The 21,387-nt window shown below is 44.5% G+C and overlaps 1 protein-coding gene across 1 annotated transcript in view; it reads left to right on the forward strand.

Annotated features, from left to right (window-relative positions):
- The window catches only part of TSNAXIP1 (translin associated factor X interacting protein 1), a 164,870-nt gene that overhangs the window by 16,827 nt on the left and 126,656 nt on the right, over positions 1-21,387 (forward strand). Inside the window, exons 2-3 of the mRNA XM_063437280.1 lie at positions 9,827-9,911; positions 12,246-12,358. Coding sequence (XP_063293350.1) covers positions 9,827-9,911; positions 12,246-12,358 — 198 coding nt within the window. The remainder of the gene's footprint in view (positions 1-9,826; positions 9,912-12,245; positions 12,359-21,387) is intronic.

Genomic DNA, 21,387 nt, shown 5'->3' on the forward strand with positions numbered 1-21,387 from the left:
CCAAATTATTTGACAGACTCCAGGGTGCTTGAAAGAAAGGGCGTGATGAGGGTATTCTACAACAATGTGACTGCTGGGCATCCGGGGATTAATAAGACCGTAACCTCTGTCTCGAGATCATTTTGGTGGGATTGCCTCAGGAAAGATGTCAAGATTATGTGGAGGCCTGTTCTGTATGTGCAGTTTCTAAGGTTCCTCATAAACTTCCATGTGGGCTGTTGCATCCTCTTCCTGTACCATGTGTTCCATGGTCCCACTTGTCCATGGATTTCCTTGTGGAACTTCCGAGTTCTAATGGTTTTACTACAATCCTTATGGTGGTTGATCGCTTTTCCAAGATGGCTCATTTTATTCCACTCAAAAAATTGCCATCTTCATAAGATCTGGTTCTTATATGTATACGCGACATTGTCAGACTACATGGTATCCCTCAAAATTTGTTTACCAGGTGGGTGAGAGGGTGTGGTTATCATCGCGCAACATCAAACTAAATGTTCCCAGCATCAAGTTTGCCCCCAGATGTCTTGCAGCTCTGCCGGGTTACTCTCGCGAAGCGACAATGCTCCGATCTCGTGAGAGTGAACTCCAGGAGTTCACTTCACCACTAGTGACACACTAGTGTCCCTTTTTACACCACACACACACTGCACCTCCTCACACACACACACTGCACCTCCTCACACACACACTGCACCCCTCACAAACACACTGCACCCCTCACACGGCCCTACTTCTGGTTTGTAATAAACCCGGATATATTTGTATTATCACTCAAGAAGTCCCAGGCACCATATCGCCATGCCTGGGTGTTTGTCAGACCGTTCAGCACCTGCCACAAATGCGGCAGCTGCGGAATGGAATTGGGCAGTAAAGAAGATGCAATCGTCCTGCTCTTCTTGATTTGCTCCATTGCGCACTCAGCTGTGATTTTGGGAGTCGGAACATGACGTCACTCTGTACCCTGGCATCACTAATTGGTGCTCAAGGGAGCAGAGCAAGAAGAACTTGAAGGTTGCAGGATCAGAGCAGCTCCACTGGACCCCAGTAAAAGATCCTGTCATAGTGTCAAAATATCCTTCTTTAGAACAGGTGCCCAATTTTGCACAGCATATTCAAGTTGTGGTTTTAACATTGATTCATAAAAAGTCAAAATTATATTTTATTTCTGATAATTAATGCCCCTTTTTGTGCATGACAGTACCTTACTGGCCTAAGCAACTGTCGACTGACATTGTTGCCTAGTTTGCGGTCTATAGCAATTCCCAAATCCTTCTCATGTGTTGTTATCCCTAATTCACTACCGTTTATGATATAAATTGCTTGTACATTCTTTACTTTTAAGTGCATAACTCTACATACCTGATCTATCTAAATCCCACTTCAGCAAAGTAATATCTTGTTCACATTGTGAACCTTACCTTACCTTAGTTTTGTGTCTTCTGCAAACACTGAAATGTGACTTTCATTGCCTATTTTAAGATCATTTATAAATATGTTGGATAGAACAAAACTACATGGCAGAGAATTGAGCAATCACACTGCAGGTGCATGATCTATACATCAAAACTGCTTCATTGAGCTAAAGTTGTTATGATGCCTATAGTATCCCTTTAATTCGAAACTATAGGCACCAATACAACTAATGCTCATTGGAGTTTGAGATGTTGGCCACATAGTTCTGAGGGTTTTTTCTCTCTATTTAATAAAAGAGAAGCAGATAAGCCCCCTCATTGTGCCACTATTGATAGTGCCACTATTGTGCCCCCTCATGATAGTGCCACTATTTTTTGCCAGGTACAATGCACCCTTTGGTACTGTCTATGCTTTGTCAAAGAAACTCAGAATATAGAGGAATATGTAACAGATGTTTTAGCAAAGGTTTTTTTTTCTTCTTGTACCAAAAACAGTGGCTTCTCAGGCCATGTATAGACAGTAGTGGTTAAACAGGATTATTATTATTAGAGAAACAATCCACTGTGAAGAGTGTGTAATTTTTCATTTTACAAAGTGCAGATTTCAATAGAAATGGGCAATTTTATATATTAACCTTGTTACACTGTCCTGGCTGTCAATCAGACAACGTCGTACTAATTCCTGGTTTGTTTTGCGCAGTGGAGCTTAACTCAGGAGGAAGGCAATAGTTCAGAGCACCTGTCTTGCAAAGACTTCTCATTGAGCTGCATCAGGAAATCTATCAGGGTTATTCATTACGATCGAGTGGCCCCATACCAAATGTGGCAAAACAATCTGAAGTGGTCTTCTTGGAAGACTTGCAGGCAAAAATCCATACTTCCGATATGGAAAGAAGGCCAAGCAACTGAACTATGCCCAAAAACACAGTGACTGGGTTGTAGATAAATGAAAGAAGGTGTTTGGGAACGATAAGTCACAGTTTGAAATATGTAGCTGTAGCAAAAGCCAGTTTGTTAGTGGAAGGGTTTGAAAATGGTACAAGAATGATTGATATTTTTTCCATTTTAGCTATTTTTACCTTAAATTTGAAATGTACTTTGAATTATAATTTTAATTAAAAAAAACCCTGTGTGGGTGTCTGCTGGCAACAGTGAAGCATGGTGTAGGTTCCTTGCAAGATTTGGGCTGCATTTCTGCAAATGAATTTAGGGATATGTTCAGAATGAATGTACTTCTTAATGCTGAGAAGTAAAGGTAGATACTAATTAATTATGCAATACCATCAGGAAGGCATATGATTGATCCTAAATGTATTCTGTAGCAAGACAAAGACCTCAAACATACAGCCAAAGTCAAGGCCGGACAGGGAAAAAATTTGGTCCGGGCATTTTTTAATCACAGCGGCCCACTGAAAAGGGGGCAGGGCTGGGGGGGGGGGGGGGGTTTGTCATCACCAATGGCAAGCACCCCCCCCTCCCAAAGTGAGCATGTTGGTTCAATGCTCTTCCTGATTGTGGTGTGATGTTGTGTAAATAGGTCGGTTTCAGTTGTGTTGTGTTTGTGGGGTAATGTGTGGCTTGGGGCTGTAGAGCGTGAGAGCAGAGGCGGCTCTCTAATTAGGCGGTTTAGGTGGCCGCCTAAGGCCTCGCGCTGGCTGGGACCTCGCGGCCGCCTAAACCACCTGTGGGCAGACTGTGTCAGGTCCTCGGTCAGTGACCGAGGACACGACACCATGAGGGGGCCCGGTGGCTTGCCCGCTATGCCGCCGGATGTGAGGTCCCCTCCTGGCTGCCTGGCCAGCGACCACAGACACCGGTCTGCAGCTCCGCAGTGAGCAGAGCTGCAGACCATGTGTCTCGCGAGAACTGGCCAATCAGAGCATTGCCGCAGGTTACCACGGCAACGCTCTGATGGTCTCGCTAGATTACATGGTCTGCAGCTCTGTGGAGCTGCAGACCGGAAGCAATGGCCACCGGACCACCAGGGAGTAAAGGTAGGTTCTCTCTCACCACCCTCAGCCTCACCACCCCCCCACCACCCTCAGCCTCACCACCCCCCACCACCCTCAGCATCACCCCCACCACCCTCAGCCTCACCACCCCCCACCACCCTCAGTATCACGCCCCACACCACCCTCAGCATCACCCCCACACCACCCTCAGCCTCACCACCCCCCAAACCACCCTCAGCCTCACCACCCCCCACCACCCTCACCATCACCCCCACCACCCTCAGCATCACCCCCCACCAACCTCAGCCTCACCACCCTCCCACCACCCTCAGCATCACCCCCCACACCACCCTCAGCATCACCCCCCACACCACCCTCAGCATCACCCCCAACACCACCCTCAGCCTATCCTCCCCACACCACCCTCAGCATCACCACCCCACACCACCCTCAGCATCACCCCCACCACCCTTTAGCCTCACCCCCACACCACCCTCAGCCTCTCCTCCCCACACCACCCTCAGCATCATCACCCCACACCACCCTCAGCATCATCACCCCACACCACCCTCAGCCTCTCCTCCCCACCCCACACCACCCTCAGCCTCTCCTCCCCTCAGCATCACCCCCACCAACCTCAGCATCACTCACCCTCACTATAAACCCCCCTCACCATCAAGACCCCCTCCCTCACCATCAACCCCCCCTCACCATCAACCCCCCCTCACCATAAACCCCCTTTCACCATCAACCCCCCCTCACCATCAATCCCCCCTCACCATCAACCACCCTCCCTCACCAACAACCCCCCTCCCTCAGACTCAACATCAACCCCCTCCCTCACCATCAACCCCCCTCCCTCACCCTCAACATCAGCATCAACCCCCTCCTTCTCACATCAACCCCCTCCTTCTCACATCACCCCACTCCTTCTCACATCACCCCCTCCTTCTCACATCACCCCCCTCATATCACCACCCCTCTCACTCTCACATTACCCCCCCTCTCCCTCTCACCATCACCTGCCTCTCCCTCTCACCATCACCACTCTCACATCACCCCTCTCACATCACCCCCCACACCATCACCTCCCTGTCACCATCACCCCCTCTCACCATCACCCGCCTCTCCCTCTCACCATCACCCCCCTATACACACAACACACTTCAAGAAGCTACCCCATACACATAGGGTCTCAGACAAAAACGCAAACAGAGACAAATATTCACACACAAGGATACTCTCTGTCAGACACACTCTCAGGCACATACACAGGTAAACTGCATCAATGGGTATATGTGACACTTTTTTTGTTAGTGGGGCCTCATGTTTGAGTTTCGCCTAAGGCCTCATAAAGTCTAGAGCCGCCTCTGAGTGAGAGTGTGTTTAGAGAGCATAGTGTGTATAGAGGTTGTAGAGTGTGTGTGTGTGTGTGTAGGGAATGTAGTATGTGTTTGCTTACAAGGAATCTAGTGTGTGCATAGGGGATCCAGAGTTTGTATGTCAGAAATGTAGTGTGTAGACATGTGCAATTCGTTTCGGTACAAATATGAATTCGGACGAATTTCGGACATTCGGGTACTTCCGAATGTCCGAAGTGCTGAATTGCCGAGGTCCCGAATTTCCGAAATTACCGAATTTCCGACGTGTCGAAGTGTCGAAGTTCCGAAGCACAGTATTGCCTAAGTACTAATATACTTACCTAGTGAAAGAAGAAGAATGTTACATTGTAAACTATTTTAAATAAAAAGTATACAAACATAGCCAGGATTCAGCTGTAAGCATTTGCAACACTTACAACAATCAAGTAACATACATTCACATAAAATGTAATTTACTTGGCCAGTCAATGTAATGACAGGAATGAATAAGTAGATAACTCCCTAATTCCCACGGTATTAGGGAGCTATCTACTAAAAGACTGAAAGACCTAAATTGGTCTTTCAGCCAAATTTACTAATACTAAGTAAAGATTACTTAGTATTAGTAAATTATGCCCCTACTCGCTATACCGCCTGTGGCTGCTCACTGTAAAAAAAAAAAAAAAAAGGTCCCCCCGGCCCCCACTCCTGAGCAGCGGGTGGGGGCCCTAATGTAAAATAATGGGGGGGAGAACCTATTGTCCTCCCCCTGGCCCCCACCGGGTGGGGGGTGGGGGCCCTAAAAAAAATGCCCCCCCCAGGTGACTAGGGATCCCCAAACCCCTAGTCACCCCCTCCCCCCAATAAAAATTATCCCCCTACCTACCCCCCTCACCCTAAAAACTAATGAGGGGGGACCTTTAACTAAGTACCTGTTAAAAAGAAATAAAACTTACCATTCAATGTTTTCTTTCTTCTAAAATCTTCTTTTTTCAGCCCCAAAAAAGGCCAATTAAAAAACCATAATAAGCGACGCAATTATAAAAAAAAAAAAAAAACAAGCACAAAAAAAAAATAATCCTTCTTCACCCATGGAGGGCTCCGCGCAGACTGAGCTCTGCAGGGCGGGGGAAGGCTTATAAAACAGGTAAGTCTCTACATTTACCTGTCACAGCACTCTGATTGGTTGGTTTGAAATCCACCAATCAGAGTGCACTGTGTCATTTTACACAGCGTGGGCAAATTCTTTGGAATTTTCCCACGCTGTGTAATTTGACTCATAACTCTCTGATTGGTGGATTAAGTAACAGGGGTGGGGGCCAGGAGGGAGGACCTTAGGTCTCCCCCTTATTAGTATTTAGGGCCCCCACCCGCCGCTGAGGGGTGGGGGCCAGGGGGAGGACACTAGGTCCCCCCCTTATTCTTGTTTAGGGCCCCCACACACCGTTTAAGGGGGGGTAAGGGGGAGGACATTAGGTCCCCCCCTTATTCTTGTTTAGGGCCCCCACCCACCGCTCAGGGCTGGGGGCCAGGGGGGAGGCCATTAGGTCCCCCCCTTATTAGTATTTAGGGCCCCCACCCGCCACTCAGGGGTGGGGGTTAGGGGGGAGGACAGTAGGTCCCCCCCTTATTAGTATTTAGGGCCCCCACCTGCCACTCAGGGGTGGGATCCGGGGGGACACTATTTTTTTTTAAAAACAGCGAGCAGTCACAGGCTGCTCACTGTTTACTAGACATGCCCCTACTCGCAGTTTAGTTTAGTTTAGCGAGTAGGGGCAAAATTGACTAATACTAAGTAATTTTTACTTAGTATTAGTAAATTTGGCTGAATGACCAAATTAGGTCTTTCAGCCTTTTGGTAGATAACTCCCTAATACCGTGGGAATTAGGGAGTTATCTACCAAACAGCTGCAAGAGAAGTCCCGAGGTGCCGAAGTCCCGAAATTCCGAAATGTCGAAGTTCCGAAATTCAGAAGTGCTGAAGTGCCGAAGTTGCCGAAGTTGCCGAATTTCCGAAGTGTCGAAGTGCCGAAGTTCCGAAGTGCTTAAGTTCCGAAGAGCTTAAGTGCCGAAGTTGTCGAATTTCCGAAGTGCCAAAGTGCCGAAGTGTCAGGGTACCTGTGGTCTCTACCTCCGAAAGAGGTAGAGACTTAGCTGTTCCTCCATCCAGACGGCCTGATGGCTCCCTTCCCCACGGTCTATCCGGTCATGCAAGGCCGGCCGCGAGGGAGTGACTGCCTTTTACAGCATCTAGGCAGGAAGTTGTCATCAGGACACTCCTCCGGAACGACCTGTCACTCAATTGCTGCAGGACCAATCAGGACGCCTTGGAGGCGTGGTTACTGCTCTGAACAGGGTATTTAACAGAGCTTCTTTCATTAGCTCATTGCCCTGTCGTGGTTCTAGCTTGTTCTAGTCACTCAGTGCTTGTGTATTCTATTATCCCTTTTGGTTTTGACCCGGCTTGTTTACCTTACTCTGCTTATCTCTGTTACCCTTGATTCGGCTTGTCTCTCGCTTACCTGTCTTCTGTTACCCTCGACCTCGGCTTGTCTTTGACCATTCTATACTGTACTACTTACGTTAGTCCGGCCATTCTAAGGTCCGGTATACGTATCTGGCTACTGTTTGTACTCTGCGTGTTGGATCCCTGTCCCGATCCTGACACGAAGTTCCGAAGTGCTGAAGTGCCGAAGTTCCGAAGTCTTGAAGTGCCGAATTGCCGAAGTCCCGAATTGCAAAAATCCAGAATTTCGGGAATGCCGAACCAAACCGACAATTTTCCCCATGCACATGCCTAGTAGTGTGTTTGTGAAGGGCCCTGCTCATGTGTAGGAGATCTAGTGTGTGTTTATGTGCATAGAGGATTCAGAGTGTATATAAGGATTTAGTGTGTGTAGATGATACAGAGTTGTGTAAGGGATCTAGTGTGTGTCTGTAATGTAATGTGTGTATGAGGGGTGCTGTGTGTGTGTGTGTGAGAGAGGTGCAGTGTGCGAGGGTGCAGTTTATGTGTGTGTGTGAGGGGGCGCTGTGTGTGAGGTTTCAGTGTGTGTGAGAGGTACTGCGTGTGAGGGGTGCTGTGTTTGTATGAGGGGTGCTGTGTGTGTGTGAGGGGTGCTGTGTTTGTATGTGAGAGGTGCTGCGTGTGTGTGTATGTGAGGGGTGCAGTGTGAATGTGAGGGGTGCAGTGCGTGTGTGTGTGGGGGGGTGCTGTGTGTGTGTGAGGGATGTGGTCTGTGAGGGTGCTGTGTGTGGGGGGTGCTATGTCAGGGTGTGTGTGTGTGTGAGAGAGAGGGTGCTGTGTGAGTGTGTGTGTATATGTAAGGGGTGCAGTGTGTGAGGATGCTGTGTGCGTGTGTATGTGAGGGGTGCAGTGTGTAAAGGGATGCTGTGTGTGTGAGGGGTGCTGTGTGTGTGAGATAATGTGCTGTGTGAGTGTGTTAGGGTTGCTGTGTGAGGGTTCTGTGTGTGGGGGGTTGTGTGTGTGTGTGTGTGTGTAAAAATGTTTGAAGGTAATGTGTGTGTGTGGGGGGGAGGGGGGAAGATAGATTAATGTAATTATATATATATATATATATAAATATATATATATTATTTTATTTTTTTAAAAAGCCATGTATTTCCCCTCCCATTTTACCTTTTTGCCTGGGATTGGGGACCGTGCTGACATCCCTGGTGGTCTTAGTGGTGAGAGTGAACTCTAGCCTGCATGGTAACTGCGGCAACGCTCTGACCTCGCGAGAGGAACCCGTCGGAACTGCAAGCCAGAGCACCCCGGGTCCTCCTCTCCCTCCCTCCATCCCTCCCCAGCCGGCGGCCACTATTCAGTGCCTGAGGACCAGTGAGGGAAATCTTTGATCTCCCCACCGGCCCATGAAGGTACATAGCAGGGCCAGCTCTTGGATAGCGCCAGCTCTTCATGAGCCGGCAGGGAGATCCTTTGATCTCCCCTGTCGGCCCAGCCCATTTCCATCGTGGCCAACCGGCATTTGCTCGGTATGCCCGATGGCCAGACTGGGCCTGGCCAAAGTCATGAAGAAATATATTCAGTGTAAAGGATTAATTGACGTGATGGTATCGCCCTGATGTTAACATTGAGTCTGTCTGGAGTTACATGAAGAGACAGAAGTAACCAAAGCTGCCTAAATCCACAGAAGAACTGTGGTTAGTTCTCCGAGATGTTTGGAACATCCTACCTGCCGAATTTGTTACAAAACTGTGTGCAAGTGTACCTAGAAGAATAGATGCTGTTTTAAATGTTTACATTGCAGTTCTAAGTCTGCCCACAGTAGCTGTTTACCAGACAGCTACAAGAGGGCTTCCGGAATCGAAATGGACCTCTGGTTCATTATCTGACGCTGGACATCCTCACGCTCTGCATGAGGACATCCAGCATCAGATTTTCCCCTTAGGAAAGCATTGATTAATGCTTTCCTATAGGGAAATCCTAATGCGAGCGCGGCCAATGCCGCACATGCACATTAGGCCTGCCCCGCAGGCTGACATCGGCAGGGGAGGAGTGTGGGCAGAGCCTGACCCAGGTAAGTGACTGAAGAGGTTTTAACCCCTCCAGCCCTGCGGGAGGGTGGCCGCGAGGCATGGGGGCACCTTATAAACCTACAGTGCCAGGAAAACAACTTTGTTTTCCTGGTACTATAGGATCTGTTTAACTATTTTTTTTTATTTTTTTTGTAGACTAGACTTTTTGTATGTTTACTGGCTTTGTTTAAAGGTTAACATTGTCTACAAATATCTGCAGAACAGTAGATAATTAGCATTGTATTCTGCAAAGTTATTCATCATACTACTGAGCACATTTCCTTAAATGCACTGCATTTCCCATAATGCTCAGACAGACTTTTAAGAACAGTGATGGGACATACAAAAGTGGAGTTGAAAAGGAAAACACTAATTTAGTCACACCAACAGGAGGACGACCCAATTGAATCTAACATGAAGAGGGCACTGACCCACCGCTCACCCTTTGTTCTATCTATGTCAGTGTGCTGTCTGCAATCCTTTCATTTATGCTTATCTTGTATTGACCAACAATGTTGCTGTAAATTTGACTTAACTGTTAGAATATTCCGTTCAACAGGTCTCCTCTTCATCTTCGAAATCCAATGAATTTTCAAGAAGTAAAGCCACCCAGTTCAGTGATCAGCATTCGTAAAAGTAATCCAGTGAGTATTTTCATACAGATACAGTGTACAAAACACTCTTCGAAAGGGTGCTGTAAAAATAATGTCACACTTAACCATCACAATGGTAAATGATAACTATTTATATTTGCTGTTGTTCAAACGACAATTGCTTATAATAATACATTGCTTATAATGCTTCATTAGCCATCACAACATTGCAGCATTTGAGGTAACGTGTAATATATGCTGCAAGAAAATAAGCTGCTTTCATACAAACTATCCTTAATGAACACTACCGTGTTAGAATACAAAGCTGCAATCCTAACACTAAAGTGTTCCTCTGCACATGCGCATTTTGTGAGCTATTGCAATAATGTGCACACCAATACACCAAAAGTGCTTGGTGAAACGATTAAGTAAAAAACGTAATTTATGGAGCAGATTTCCAGGGTAGTCTTCCCAGCTGACTGCCACAGAGATAAATATACAAATACAAAAGAAAACAGGATACAGATGCACAATCTAATAAAAAACATTAACAGCACGTAGTGAAAAATCACCACAGCATGGTCAAATGACACCTTCATATATTGCACTCACAAAAACTGAAGAATAAGATTGCCTTAATGGCGCATCTCCTGATGAAGATGTGGGGCAAGAAGGACCTCCTCCTCACTGTGTGTAGCTCCCTCCAGGAACCGAAGAAGCCGGAGATTCAGGTAGGTATCAAATACTTTATATGATTTACTAGATCCCTGGCTTCTCTCTGGAGGGAATTGGCTGTGTCTGCGGAGAATCCCACATAGCAGCGACTTCAGCACCAAAGAGGACCTCCCCCCCGGATTAAGATGGCGGTGCCATCACCTTTACCTCCCCTCCGCCACCAGACCTACAACTGTGATGTCACCGTTGGAGAACTTTGCAAATTAAGCAATGTCCCCAAACAGTGACAGTGCCGCTTTAAGCGAACCCAGGAATATATTTTATATTTTATATATGTATATATTTTTCTTTTTTTCTTTATCAGACTTTTTAATCAGAGTTTTTTTATGCTAGTATGATTCCATATGAATACATAACACAGTATTAACTGTGAATAAAATATAAATAAATGTGGGTGGCTATTTTCATAGTTTAGATGCACAATTTGTGTAGTATTTATCATAAGAAAAAAAGAATAACTCAAAACAGATTCACCTATTAGTCCTGATTTGTTAAAATTGAAACCCCCTCCTCTCTATATTCATGACTTTTTAAGCTTGTTAGCTCCGGTGATGTGGAACACAAATTATCCATTTCAGCCCCACATATACATTTTACCTGATTTAACATACTTTAATAAGTAATCTAGTAATAGTGGCGGAGAAAAGACAGAACTCCATCAATTTCAGGCTTTCAGATGTACACATACACAGTTCATCTAAATCAAATACGAATCAATGTCCTATTTTGTCACAAATTTCGAAAATCTCCTGATTCCAAAATTACAAACCTACAAATTAACCATTATACCCTTGAATATTCTGGTTCTGTTCCAGAAAAGCATTCAAATGTTGCTTTAAAAAAACATTAAAAACCAAAAAAATCTGTATAGAATTTGAGAAAACATCTCTAGGCATAGAATTCCACATTTTTATTGTTCTTACTTTACTGTACTGTGCAGAACCCTTTCACTTTTAGTCTGACCTAGAATTTGAGCACTATGGACTAAACCATAATGATATTTCTACAATTGTACTTTTGGTATGGTTGAAACTCATATATTGGGTTATGGGGGCAGGAGGAGTGTCTGTTCCTTCTTACTTTTAGGGTTTTTGGCAAAGGTTTAATCCCAAAGAAGGCACCTCTGCCTCCCAGCTCTGTGCTACAGGATAAGGAAGGGTAAGCAGGACAGCCTGAGAGCATCATCTTGACTCTCTCAGCCTAGCACTGGCTGCCTGCTGAAATAAATAGTACATACTAGTTCTCTCAATGGACTCCCAGTGATATTCGGAGAGCGCCTGGCTTACCTCACCAGCTGACCAGCTACCCACTGCTTCATGCTGCTGCGCAGAAAGGAAGGAAGCCATGTGTCCAAACTACAGGGTTGAATCTTTGAATAACAGTTGAACCTGAAGGTAAAAAGTTGAGTGGACACCCTTGCTCCAAAACAAATTTAATGAGCTTGTCATTGGGTGGGAGTGTTCCTTTTAAAACCCCTTAAGGACCAAACTTCTAGAATAAAAGGGAATCATGACATGTCACACATGTCATGTGTCCTTAAGGGGTTAATGGTGAAGTCTTGAATATAAAACAGAGAATGTCAAAGAGGGATTTAATAATACATATCTTAAATGTTTGCATTATATTTTAATGTAGTGTTTCTCATTGCAGCCTATCAGGGAATCCTATAGTGGCCATATTTCAACATGGCCTGCGTATGGGGCAGAACATACAGTCTTAGAGAAGCGTAAACCCTGCACAGCTCCTGAAGTAAATTATTACAGGTAACACACATAGATGATAAGGATTACATAGTACATTAACTATTCTATTGGTAGTATTGCTAGAAGATTCACTTTAATTGTCTATCTTTATTTATTAGATGTCACATATCAGGCTTGCTCTAATAATGCAGAATTACCATGCTGGTGCTCAAACAAGACCATGGTAGACATCTCATTTGCATTGCTCATCAGCTTCCTATAAGCTGCGTCGCACATGTGCTTGAGCATTACGTTTCCTACATGATACACTGCCAAATTTCCACTTATTGTGTATTTCGTTTATTGTGTATTTCGTTCCTGGTTGATATCCTCTTTCCCGTCTTGACCCTGATGGATTTCCCTGATTAGTGGTTTCCTGATCTTGGGTGGTATTTTGACGCCCCTTCTTATCTTTAAATTAAAAATCCAGTAAGCTTTCCTTTCATTATGCTTTTTACATTTTTATTTCTTTCTTCTTTTCATGATTCGTTTCTTGCCTAATGGATTCACTTAACCTGCAGCACCTGCTGCTTGAAATCATTAAACACAAACTGACAATACAGTTTCTCCTAAGCACCCATTACTGTACTACTACATTTAAAATCACACACAGAAAATATAAAGAACCCCAGTGTTATAATAAATCACAAGCAGCTGAAATAGTTTATATTTGGTGGGTCCATGATCAGGTCTCATTTGCGACATTACAATTGGAAACTATACCATGTGCATATTTTACTGGTCTCTCCAGCATTGATGTTTTAGGTCCAAAATGCCAGGCAGAGCAGAGGCACAATCGATTATTGCTGACAGGAAAAAATAAAAACATTTGTTTATGTTCAGTGATAAATGTATAAATTTTACACATTAGAATGAAGTTATTTAATACTCAACACACATTACACATTATTGTGGAGCTCTGTAGTACACTCATATTCACTGCACATTACTGTGGAACTCCGTAACACACTTTTTTCCCTTTAATTTGACCATTTGTAATCAGTGTTCATCAATGTGCTTACCTTGTATAATAAGATAACAGTAGAATTATGAAATGACAGTCTGCATTAATATAGTCATTAACAACCTTAAAGCAATGACTATAGAGAGATATACAAAATTGAAATGTACATAGGTGAACTCACATACATAGGTAGTTAAAATCAAAAGAACAATGTATGCTTAGTTTTTTTAGGATTGTGGAGGGGAGGGGGAAAGGAAGTGTATCGGTTTCTTGGGTAAGAAAATATTGTAAACAATCGTTTGGCGGGGTCTCCCGATCTCCTATGTGGTTGATATAAGACCCATTCCCATCTCTCAATCTTTGCAATGGTTGTGCATGTGCTGAAGAATTTTAATGGTCTTTCAAGATCGCGGTTAGGCATGTGCATGGGGAAAATTTTCGGTTCGGTTCGGCATTCCGAAATTCGGGATTTTCGAAATTCGGGACTTCGGAACTTCGACATTTCGGGACTTCGGCACTTCTATTGCAGCTGCTTAGTAGATAACTCCCTAATTCCCACAGTATTAGGGAGTTATCTACCAAAAGGATGAAAGACCTAAATTGGTCTTTCAGCCAAATTTACTAATACTAAGTACAAATTACTTAGTATTAGTACATTTTGCCCCTACTCGCTATACCGCGAGTAGGGGCATGTCTAGTAAACAGTGAGCAGCCTATGGCTGCTCACTGTTTAAAAAAAAAACGCGACGCTCGAGTGGGGGCTTTTAAACTAAAGGGGGGACCTCTTGCACCCCCGCCCCCACCCCTGAGCGGCGGGTGGGGACCCTAAAGTAAAATGATGGGGGGGACCTATTGTCCTCCCCCCCTGGCCCCCACCCCTGAGCGGTGGGTGGGGGCCCTAAATACTAATAAGGGGGGACCTAATGTCCTCCCCCCTGACTCCCACCCCTGAGCGGCGGGTGGGGGCCCTAAATACCAATAGGGGGGGACCTATTGTCCTCCACCCCGGCCCCCACCTCTGAGCGGTGGGGGGGCCCTAAAAAAAAGTTCCCCCCCACCCACAGGTGAGTAGGGGTCCCCAAACTCCTAGTCACCCCTCCCCCCCCAAAAAAATGATCCCCCTACCTACCCCCCTTACCCTAAAAATAATGAGCGGGGGACCTTTAACTAAGTACCTGTAAAAAAAAAAAAATAAACTTACCATTCTATGTTTTCTTTCTTCTAAAATCTTCTTTTTTCAGACCCCAAAAAGGCCAAATAAAAAATCATAATAACCGACGCAATTAAAAAAACAAAAACGAGCGCAAAAAATAATAATCCATCTTCACCCAACGAGGGCTCCGCGCAGACTGAGCTCTGCAGGATGGGGGAAGGCTTATACAATGTAACATATAAAGCCTTGCCCCGCCCTGCAATTAGGCTCAGAGCACTCTGATTGGTGGGTTTAAGCCATCCAATCAGAGTGCTCTGACAGGTAAATGAAGGAACTTACAGGTAAGTCTCTACATTTACCTGTCACATCACTCTGATTGGTTGGTTTGAAATCCACCAATCAGAGTGCTCTGTGTCATTTTACACAGCGTGGGAAAGTTATTTGGAATTTCCCCACGCTGCGTAATTTGACTCATAACTCTCTGATTGGTTACTTAATCCACTACTCGCGCGTCGCGGGTGGGGGCTCGGAAGGGGGGACTTTTTTTTTTTTTTTTAACAGTGAGCAGCCACAGGCTGTTAGTATTCAGGGCCCCCACCCACCGCTCAGGGGTGGGGGCCAGGGGGGAGGACATTAGATCCCCCCTTTATTAGTATTTAGGGCCCCCACCCGCCGCTCAGGGGTGGGGGCCAGGGGGGAGGACCTTAGGTCCCCCCCTTTTTAGGATTTAGGGCCCCCAACCACCGCTCAGGGGTGGGGGCCAGGGGGAGGACATTAGGTCCCCCCCCTTATTTTACTGTAGGGCCCCACCCACTGCTCAGGGGTGGGGGCCAGGGGGAGGACATTAGGTCCCCCCTTATTAGTATTTAGGGCCCCCACCCGCCGCTCAGGGGTGGGGGCCAGGGGGGAGGACATTAGGTCCCCCCTTATTAGTATTTAGGGCCCCCACCCGCCGCTCAGGGGTGGGGGCCAGGGGGGAGGACATTAGGTCCCCCCCCTTATTAGTATTTAGGGCCCCACCCACCGCTCAGGGGTGGGAGCGGGGGGGAGGACAATAGGTCCCCCCCATCATTTTACTTTAGGGCCCCCTCCCGCCGGGGGGGGGGGCTATTTTTTTTTTTAACAGTGAGCAGCCACAGGCTGCTCACTGGTTAATAGACATGCCCCTACTCGCGGTATAGCGAGTAGGAGCATAATTTACTAATACTAAGTAATCTTTACTTAGTATTAGTACATTTGGCTGAAAGACCAATTTAGGTCTCTTAGCCTTTTAGTAGATAACTCCCTAATACCGTGGGAATTAGGGAGCTATCTACTTATTCATTCCTGTCATTACATTGACAGGCTAAGTAACTTACATTTTATATGAATGTATGTGACTTGATTGTTGTAAGTGTTGCAAATGCTTACAGCTGAATCCTGGCTATGTTTGGATACTTTTTATTTAAAATTGTATACAATGTAACATTCTTCTTCTTTCATTGGGTAAGTATATTAGTACTTAGGCAATACTGTGCTTCGGAACTTCGGCAACTTCGGCACTTCAGCACTTCGGCAATTTGGCACTTCGGCAATTCGGACATTCAGAAGTACCCGATTGTCCGAATTGCCCGAAATTCGTCCGAATACATATTCGGACCGAAACGAATTGCACATGTCTAATCACGGTGTCATGGTAACCATGCTTAAGAGGAGTCAGTGAAACTATACGACTCCAACTTGGGAAACCAAACTCACCATATTTTTTAGCTTGTTGGGAAAGTTTAGTTTCTACTCTAACTTTTTTATTTTTGCCATATAAATGTTATAAAAAGATGCTGCACGTTTATTAAGGAATTCTTTGGGTAGCGAAATTTGCAATGATTTTAGTATATAATTAAAGTTTAGGCGATAGTGACATTTTTTAAATGCTGCTGTACAGGAAATACATTTCCCCCTCCATATTTTAGTGTTTCTGCAAATTATTTTATTCATTTGACTTAGTTGGCCTGATAAATGTCTTTGAATTTTTTTGTTTTTTTGTTATTCTGATCCATAGATACATTAAGTAAACGTTTCGACAATCTAGGAGAAAAGTCTGTCTATAAATTCTGCTTTTATGTTTATTCCTAATGCTTGGGTTTTAGTGATGTCTAGCTTATAATACAAATGGTTTCCATATTTTCTATTTGTAACTTGAGATTTGGTAGTAATATATGTGACTGTGTCAGTGTAAGCAAGATGTCATCCACAAAAAGGTTGAGTTTATATTCCTTCTCATCTAGTCGTATGCCTTGGATGATTGGGTATGTCCTAATTGAGGCTCCAGGGCCAGCACATAAAGCAAGGAGGACAGGGGGCATCCCTGTCTAGTACTATTTTTTATTTAAAAAGGTATCAGATAGGAAGCCAGGATTTAAACCCAGAGCAGAAGGACATTCACATAATGCATAAATTGATAATATACACTGGGAGGGGGTTTTAATTTTGTAATATAGCCTCCAGAAAATGCCTGCTAAGGCGATCAAATGCCTTCTCGGCATCTAATGAGACCAGAAGACCTTCTGCACTGAGTCTCTGTAGGCTATGAAGTAGGCCAATGCCTTTCCAGGTATTGTCCAATCCTTGTCTCCCCAATTTGGTCATCATGGATCACAGGGCTGTGTTCGATGGCAGGGATTTAATAGTCTCTATAACTTCTTCTTACTGAATACTCTAGATGACCGATTCCATTTAAGATAAATAAAAGATCTATCCTATCTATCTGTCATGGTTCTCATCAGGCAGACAAGAGACTAATGCCAGGGTTTACTTCAGGTAGTTGTTTGAACTATTAGGCATGGTTCATACAAAGGAAACAATATGAATAACAGGATTAACAGAGAAAATGAATAATAAAGATAAAGGGGGAAAACAGAACCTAGAAACAGAATTATAGGTGAGTAAGAAAATAGACGTCTAGGCAGTATGTCCCAAAACAGGTTTACAGGAGATAGGAAAACAATTCGTTAAAACTAAAAATGAATATAAAGGATACATTTAAATCAGGTTAAAGTAGCAATTGAGGTGATCAGCCTCTTTGGTTGGAAAACTGAACTGCAGATTCAGGGGATTTGAGGATACTTGCAAAATGATAAGAATGTCAGTATTATCCAGGCAGGTTGGGAAGAAATCAATATGAAAGCAAAGTCCAGTTAGAAATAAAGCAGGTTCGTATTGGATGAGTCAAGATGGGATGAATCAGGATGGTTGTAGGTAAGTATGGGTGGAGCAGGTTGTCAGGATTCAGTTGAGTCAGAAAGAAGTCTTTATCAGTATCAAATTATCAACAAATTTCCGTAAGAGCTAGGAGCAGAACACAACTTTTCTCTCAATGTAAAGGCCACTTGGTCTCTCAGGTGTGGCCTTTTTATAGCAGACTTGGAATCTCATGCTATTCAGGTGAGAGTGATTGATGAGACTAGTGGCTAGGGAGGTCACTAGAGGCGAGAAACAGGTATTGCATGAAATAAAACAGAATAAAATGAAACATGTTCCTGGTTGTCAGGGTAGGATCCCTGTATCTATCTATCTATCTATCATCTATCTATCCACCCCATCCGTAAAATGCTTGAAGTGAGCTTACGCTTTAATGGTCCTTAGAGTGATTCTAAAAACCTCATGCTATTTAAATGTGCAAAGGGATTTGCACCGGTAACTTTTTTTGTTTGCCATTTCTTGCTGAACATGTTCCTTTGTGCGTAATTATTGCCTGTTGATTACACTCATGGACACACGCATCAGATTTCCTAGGTCTTTTAAGGTGCAAATTAGGAAAGGGCTTTAAAAATCCAGCCTTCCCTCCCTTTTGATGCCTTTTCATGTTTCACACCTCTTAGAAGTGTTCTAGGTGTTGTAGTTTCATTTCTTTTTTTTTATTATTTAATCTTTATTTTAAAGGTTTACCCTTTCTTTTCACCAATTTTCCATACAAAAGGACAATACGTTACAATACAATACAATACAATACATTACAAAAGGAGAAAAAAAAAAAAAAAAAAACAATACTTAGACTTTCAAAATTATATTGACAAGACATTGCGGCAAGAGAAATGGAAAAACCCTATCGGGTGAGAGTATATATCTTATAATCTATACTGTCCAAAGTATTTACAATCTTAACACATTTTAGCTTTTACTTTTAATTTGTTTAGAAACCAACTTTAATAAACCAAATGTTCTATTTATTAATCACCTCCCAACATTTCTCCCAAACAGTTGTTTTTCTACTTAGTTTTTGTGTACTCAAGATAAGTTCCATTTTTATTTGAAACTCAAGTTGAGCTTTAACTTGATCCCAGGGTACGTCTCTATCAATTTTCCATCCTCTCGCAATCACAATTTTAGCTGCTAGAAAAAGATGAATAAGGATGATTTTTAAATCCTGTGCCATTTCTGGCCAATTTAAATGTAATAGGACGACTTCTGGAGAGAGCATCAAATTGAGATTCAAATCTAGAGACACAAACTTTTGCATATTGCACCACAGATTATTCAATTTGCTGCACTCCCACCAAATATGTTTAAAAGTTCCTGTAGCTATACCGCATCTCCAACATAGGTGACTTATTGAGGGGTACATTTTATTTAATTTTTCTGGTACTAAGTACCATCTGTTTAGGACCTTGAAATGAGTCTCCAATAAATTTAACGAATGATTATTATTTGAAACTTCTGTCAGTGAGGAACCCCAATGGCTAATATCTACATCTATATTTAATTCTTCTTTCCAAACAACTATTGCTGTTGGTTTTTTTTCTTTAATGCACATTTTACTCAATATCAAAGCTTTTGACAGTGGTTTATTTATTTTGTCTGCATTAAAAAGTATATTAATCGCTTTGTTCAAACTAGATTTTACTACAATTAAATGTGACATCAAAAAGCTTTTGATTCTTAAAAAATTAAACAGCTCTTTTGATGGTAAATTCTTGGGTTAGTTGAACAAAGGTTTTAATTGTTTCCTCTGCAAGTAGTTGAGACAGACATAAAATTCCCGCTTGTTTCCAATTTTTAAGATTTATATTTTCCACTTGTTGTTCGACAAAATCTAATTTTAGATAACTTGGAATTTTGTTTTCTATTTTTAAGCTTTTTTTATTTTAGACCAGCTATTCATTAAATGTGTTATACCGTATATACTCGAGTATAAGCCGACCCGAATATAAGCCGAGGCCCCTAATTTTTCCCCAAAAAACTGGGAAAACTTATTGACTCGAGTATAAGACTAGGGTGGGAAATGCAGCAGCTACTGGTAAATTTCTAAATAAAATTAGATCCTAAAAAAATATATTAATTGAATATTTATTTACAGTGTGTGTATAATGAATGCAGTGTGTGCGTATGAGTGCAGCGTGTGTGTGTATGAGTGCAGCGTGTGTGTATGAGTGCAGTGTCTGTATGAGTGCAGCGTATGTGTATGAGTGCAGCGTGTGTATGAGTGTAGTGTGTGTGTGTATGAATGCAGTGTGTGTGTGTATGAATGCAGTGTGTGTGTGTATGAATGCAGTGTGTGTGAGTGCAGTGTGTGTATGAATGCAGTGTGTGTATGAATGCAGTGTATGAATGCAGTGTGTGCAGGGCCGGTGCAAGGATATTTGCCCCCCCCATATGTCCTGACCTCCCCTCCTCCTCCCTCAGTGGTCCTTACCTCCCCACCCCCGTGTTCCTTCACCCCCCTCCCCCAGTGGTCCTGACTCACCCCTCCCCTAGTGGTCCTTACTTCCCCCTCCCCTCCCCTAGTGGTCCTTACTTCCCCCTCCCCTCCCCTAGTGGTCCTTACTTCCCCCTCCCCTCCCCTAGTGGTCCTTACTTCCCCCTCCCCTCCCCTAGTGGTCCTTACTTCCCCCTCCCCTCCCCTAGTGGTCCTTATCCCCCCCTCCCTCCCCTAGTGGTCCTTATCCCCCCCCTCCCTCCCATAGTGGTCCTTATCCCCCTCCCTCCCATAGTGGTCCTTATCCCCCCCCTCCCTTCCTCCCATAGTGGTCCTTATCCCCCCCTCCCTCCCCTAGTGGTCCTTATCCCCCCCCTCCCTCCCATAGTGGTCCTTATCCCCCTCCCTCCCATAGTGGTCCTTATCCCCCCCCTCCCTTCCTCCCATAGTGGTCCTTATCCCCCCCTCCCTCCCATAGTGTTCCTTTTCTCCCCCCCTCCCTCCCATAGTGGTCCTTATCCCACCCCCCTGCCTCCGATAGTGGTCCTTATCCCCCCCTCCCTTCCATAGTGGTATAGTGGTCCTTATCCCCCCCCCTCCCTCCCATAGTGGTCCTTATCCCCCCCTCCCTCCCATAGTGGTCCTTATCCCCCCCTCCCTCCCATAGTGGTCCTTATCCCCCCCCCTCCCTCCCATAGTGGTCCTTATCCCCCCCTCCCTCCCATAGTGGTCCTTATACCCCCCCTCCCTCCCATAGTGGTCCTTATACAACCCCCCCCTCCCACAGTGGTCCTTATACCCCCTTTTTTTTATTATTTTTTTTATTATTATTATTTTATTTTTTTTATTATTATTTCTTATTTTATTTTATTTTTCGTCCCCCCTCCATGCTTGATATATGGCAGGGAGGGGGGCTCTCCTTCCCTGGTGGTCCAGTGGCAGTTCAGTGGGGGGGAGAGGGGGGCTGGCAGAGCTGTACTTACCTGTTCTGCAGCTCCTGTCAGCTCTCTCCTCCTCTGCGCCGTCCGTGCAGCTCCTTCTATCAGCTCACACTGTAAGTCTCGCGAGAGCCGCGGCTCTCGCGAGACTTACACTGGGAGCTGACCGAGGTGCTGAACGGACGGCGCGGAGGAGGAGAGAGCTGACAGGAGCTGCAGAACAGGTAAGTACAGCTCTGCCAGCCCCCCTCTCCGCCCAGTCTGTATTATGGCAATGCAAATTGCCATAATACAGACCTTGACTCGAGTATAAGCCGAGTTCGG

Source organism: Pelobates fuscus, chromosome 12 (assembly GCF_036172605.1).
Source record: "Pelobates fuscus isolate aPelFus1 chromosome 12, aPelFus1.pri, whole genome shotgun sequence".
Classification (NCBI taxonomy): domain Eukaryota; kingdom Metazoa; phylum Chordata; class Amphibia; order Anura; family Pelobatidae; genus Pelobates; species Pelobates fuscus.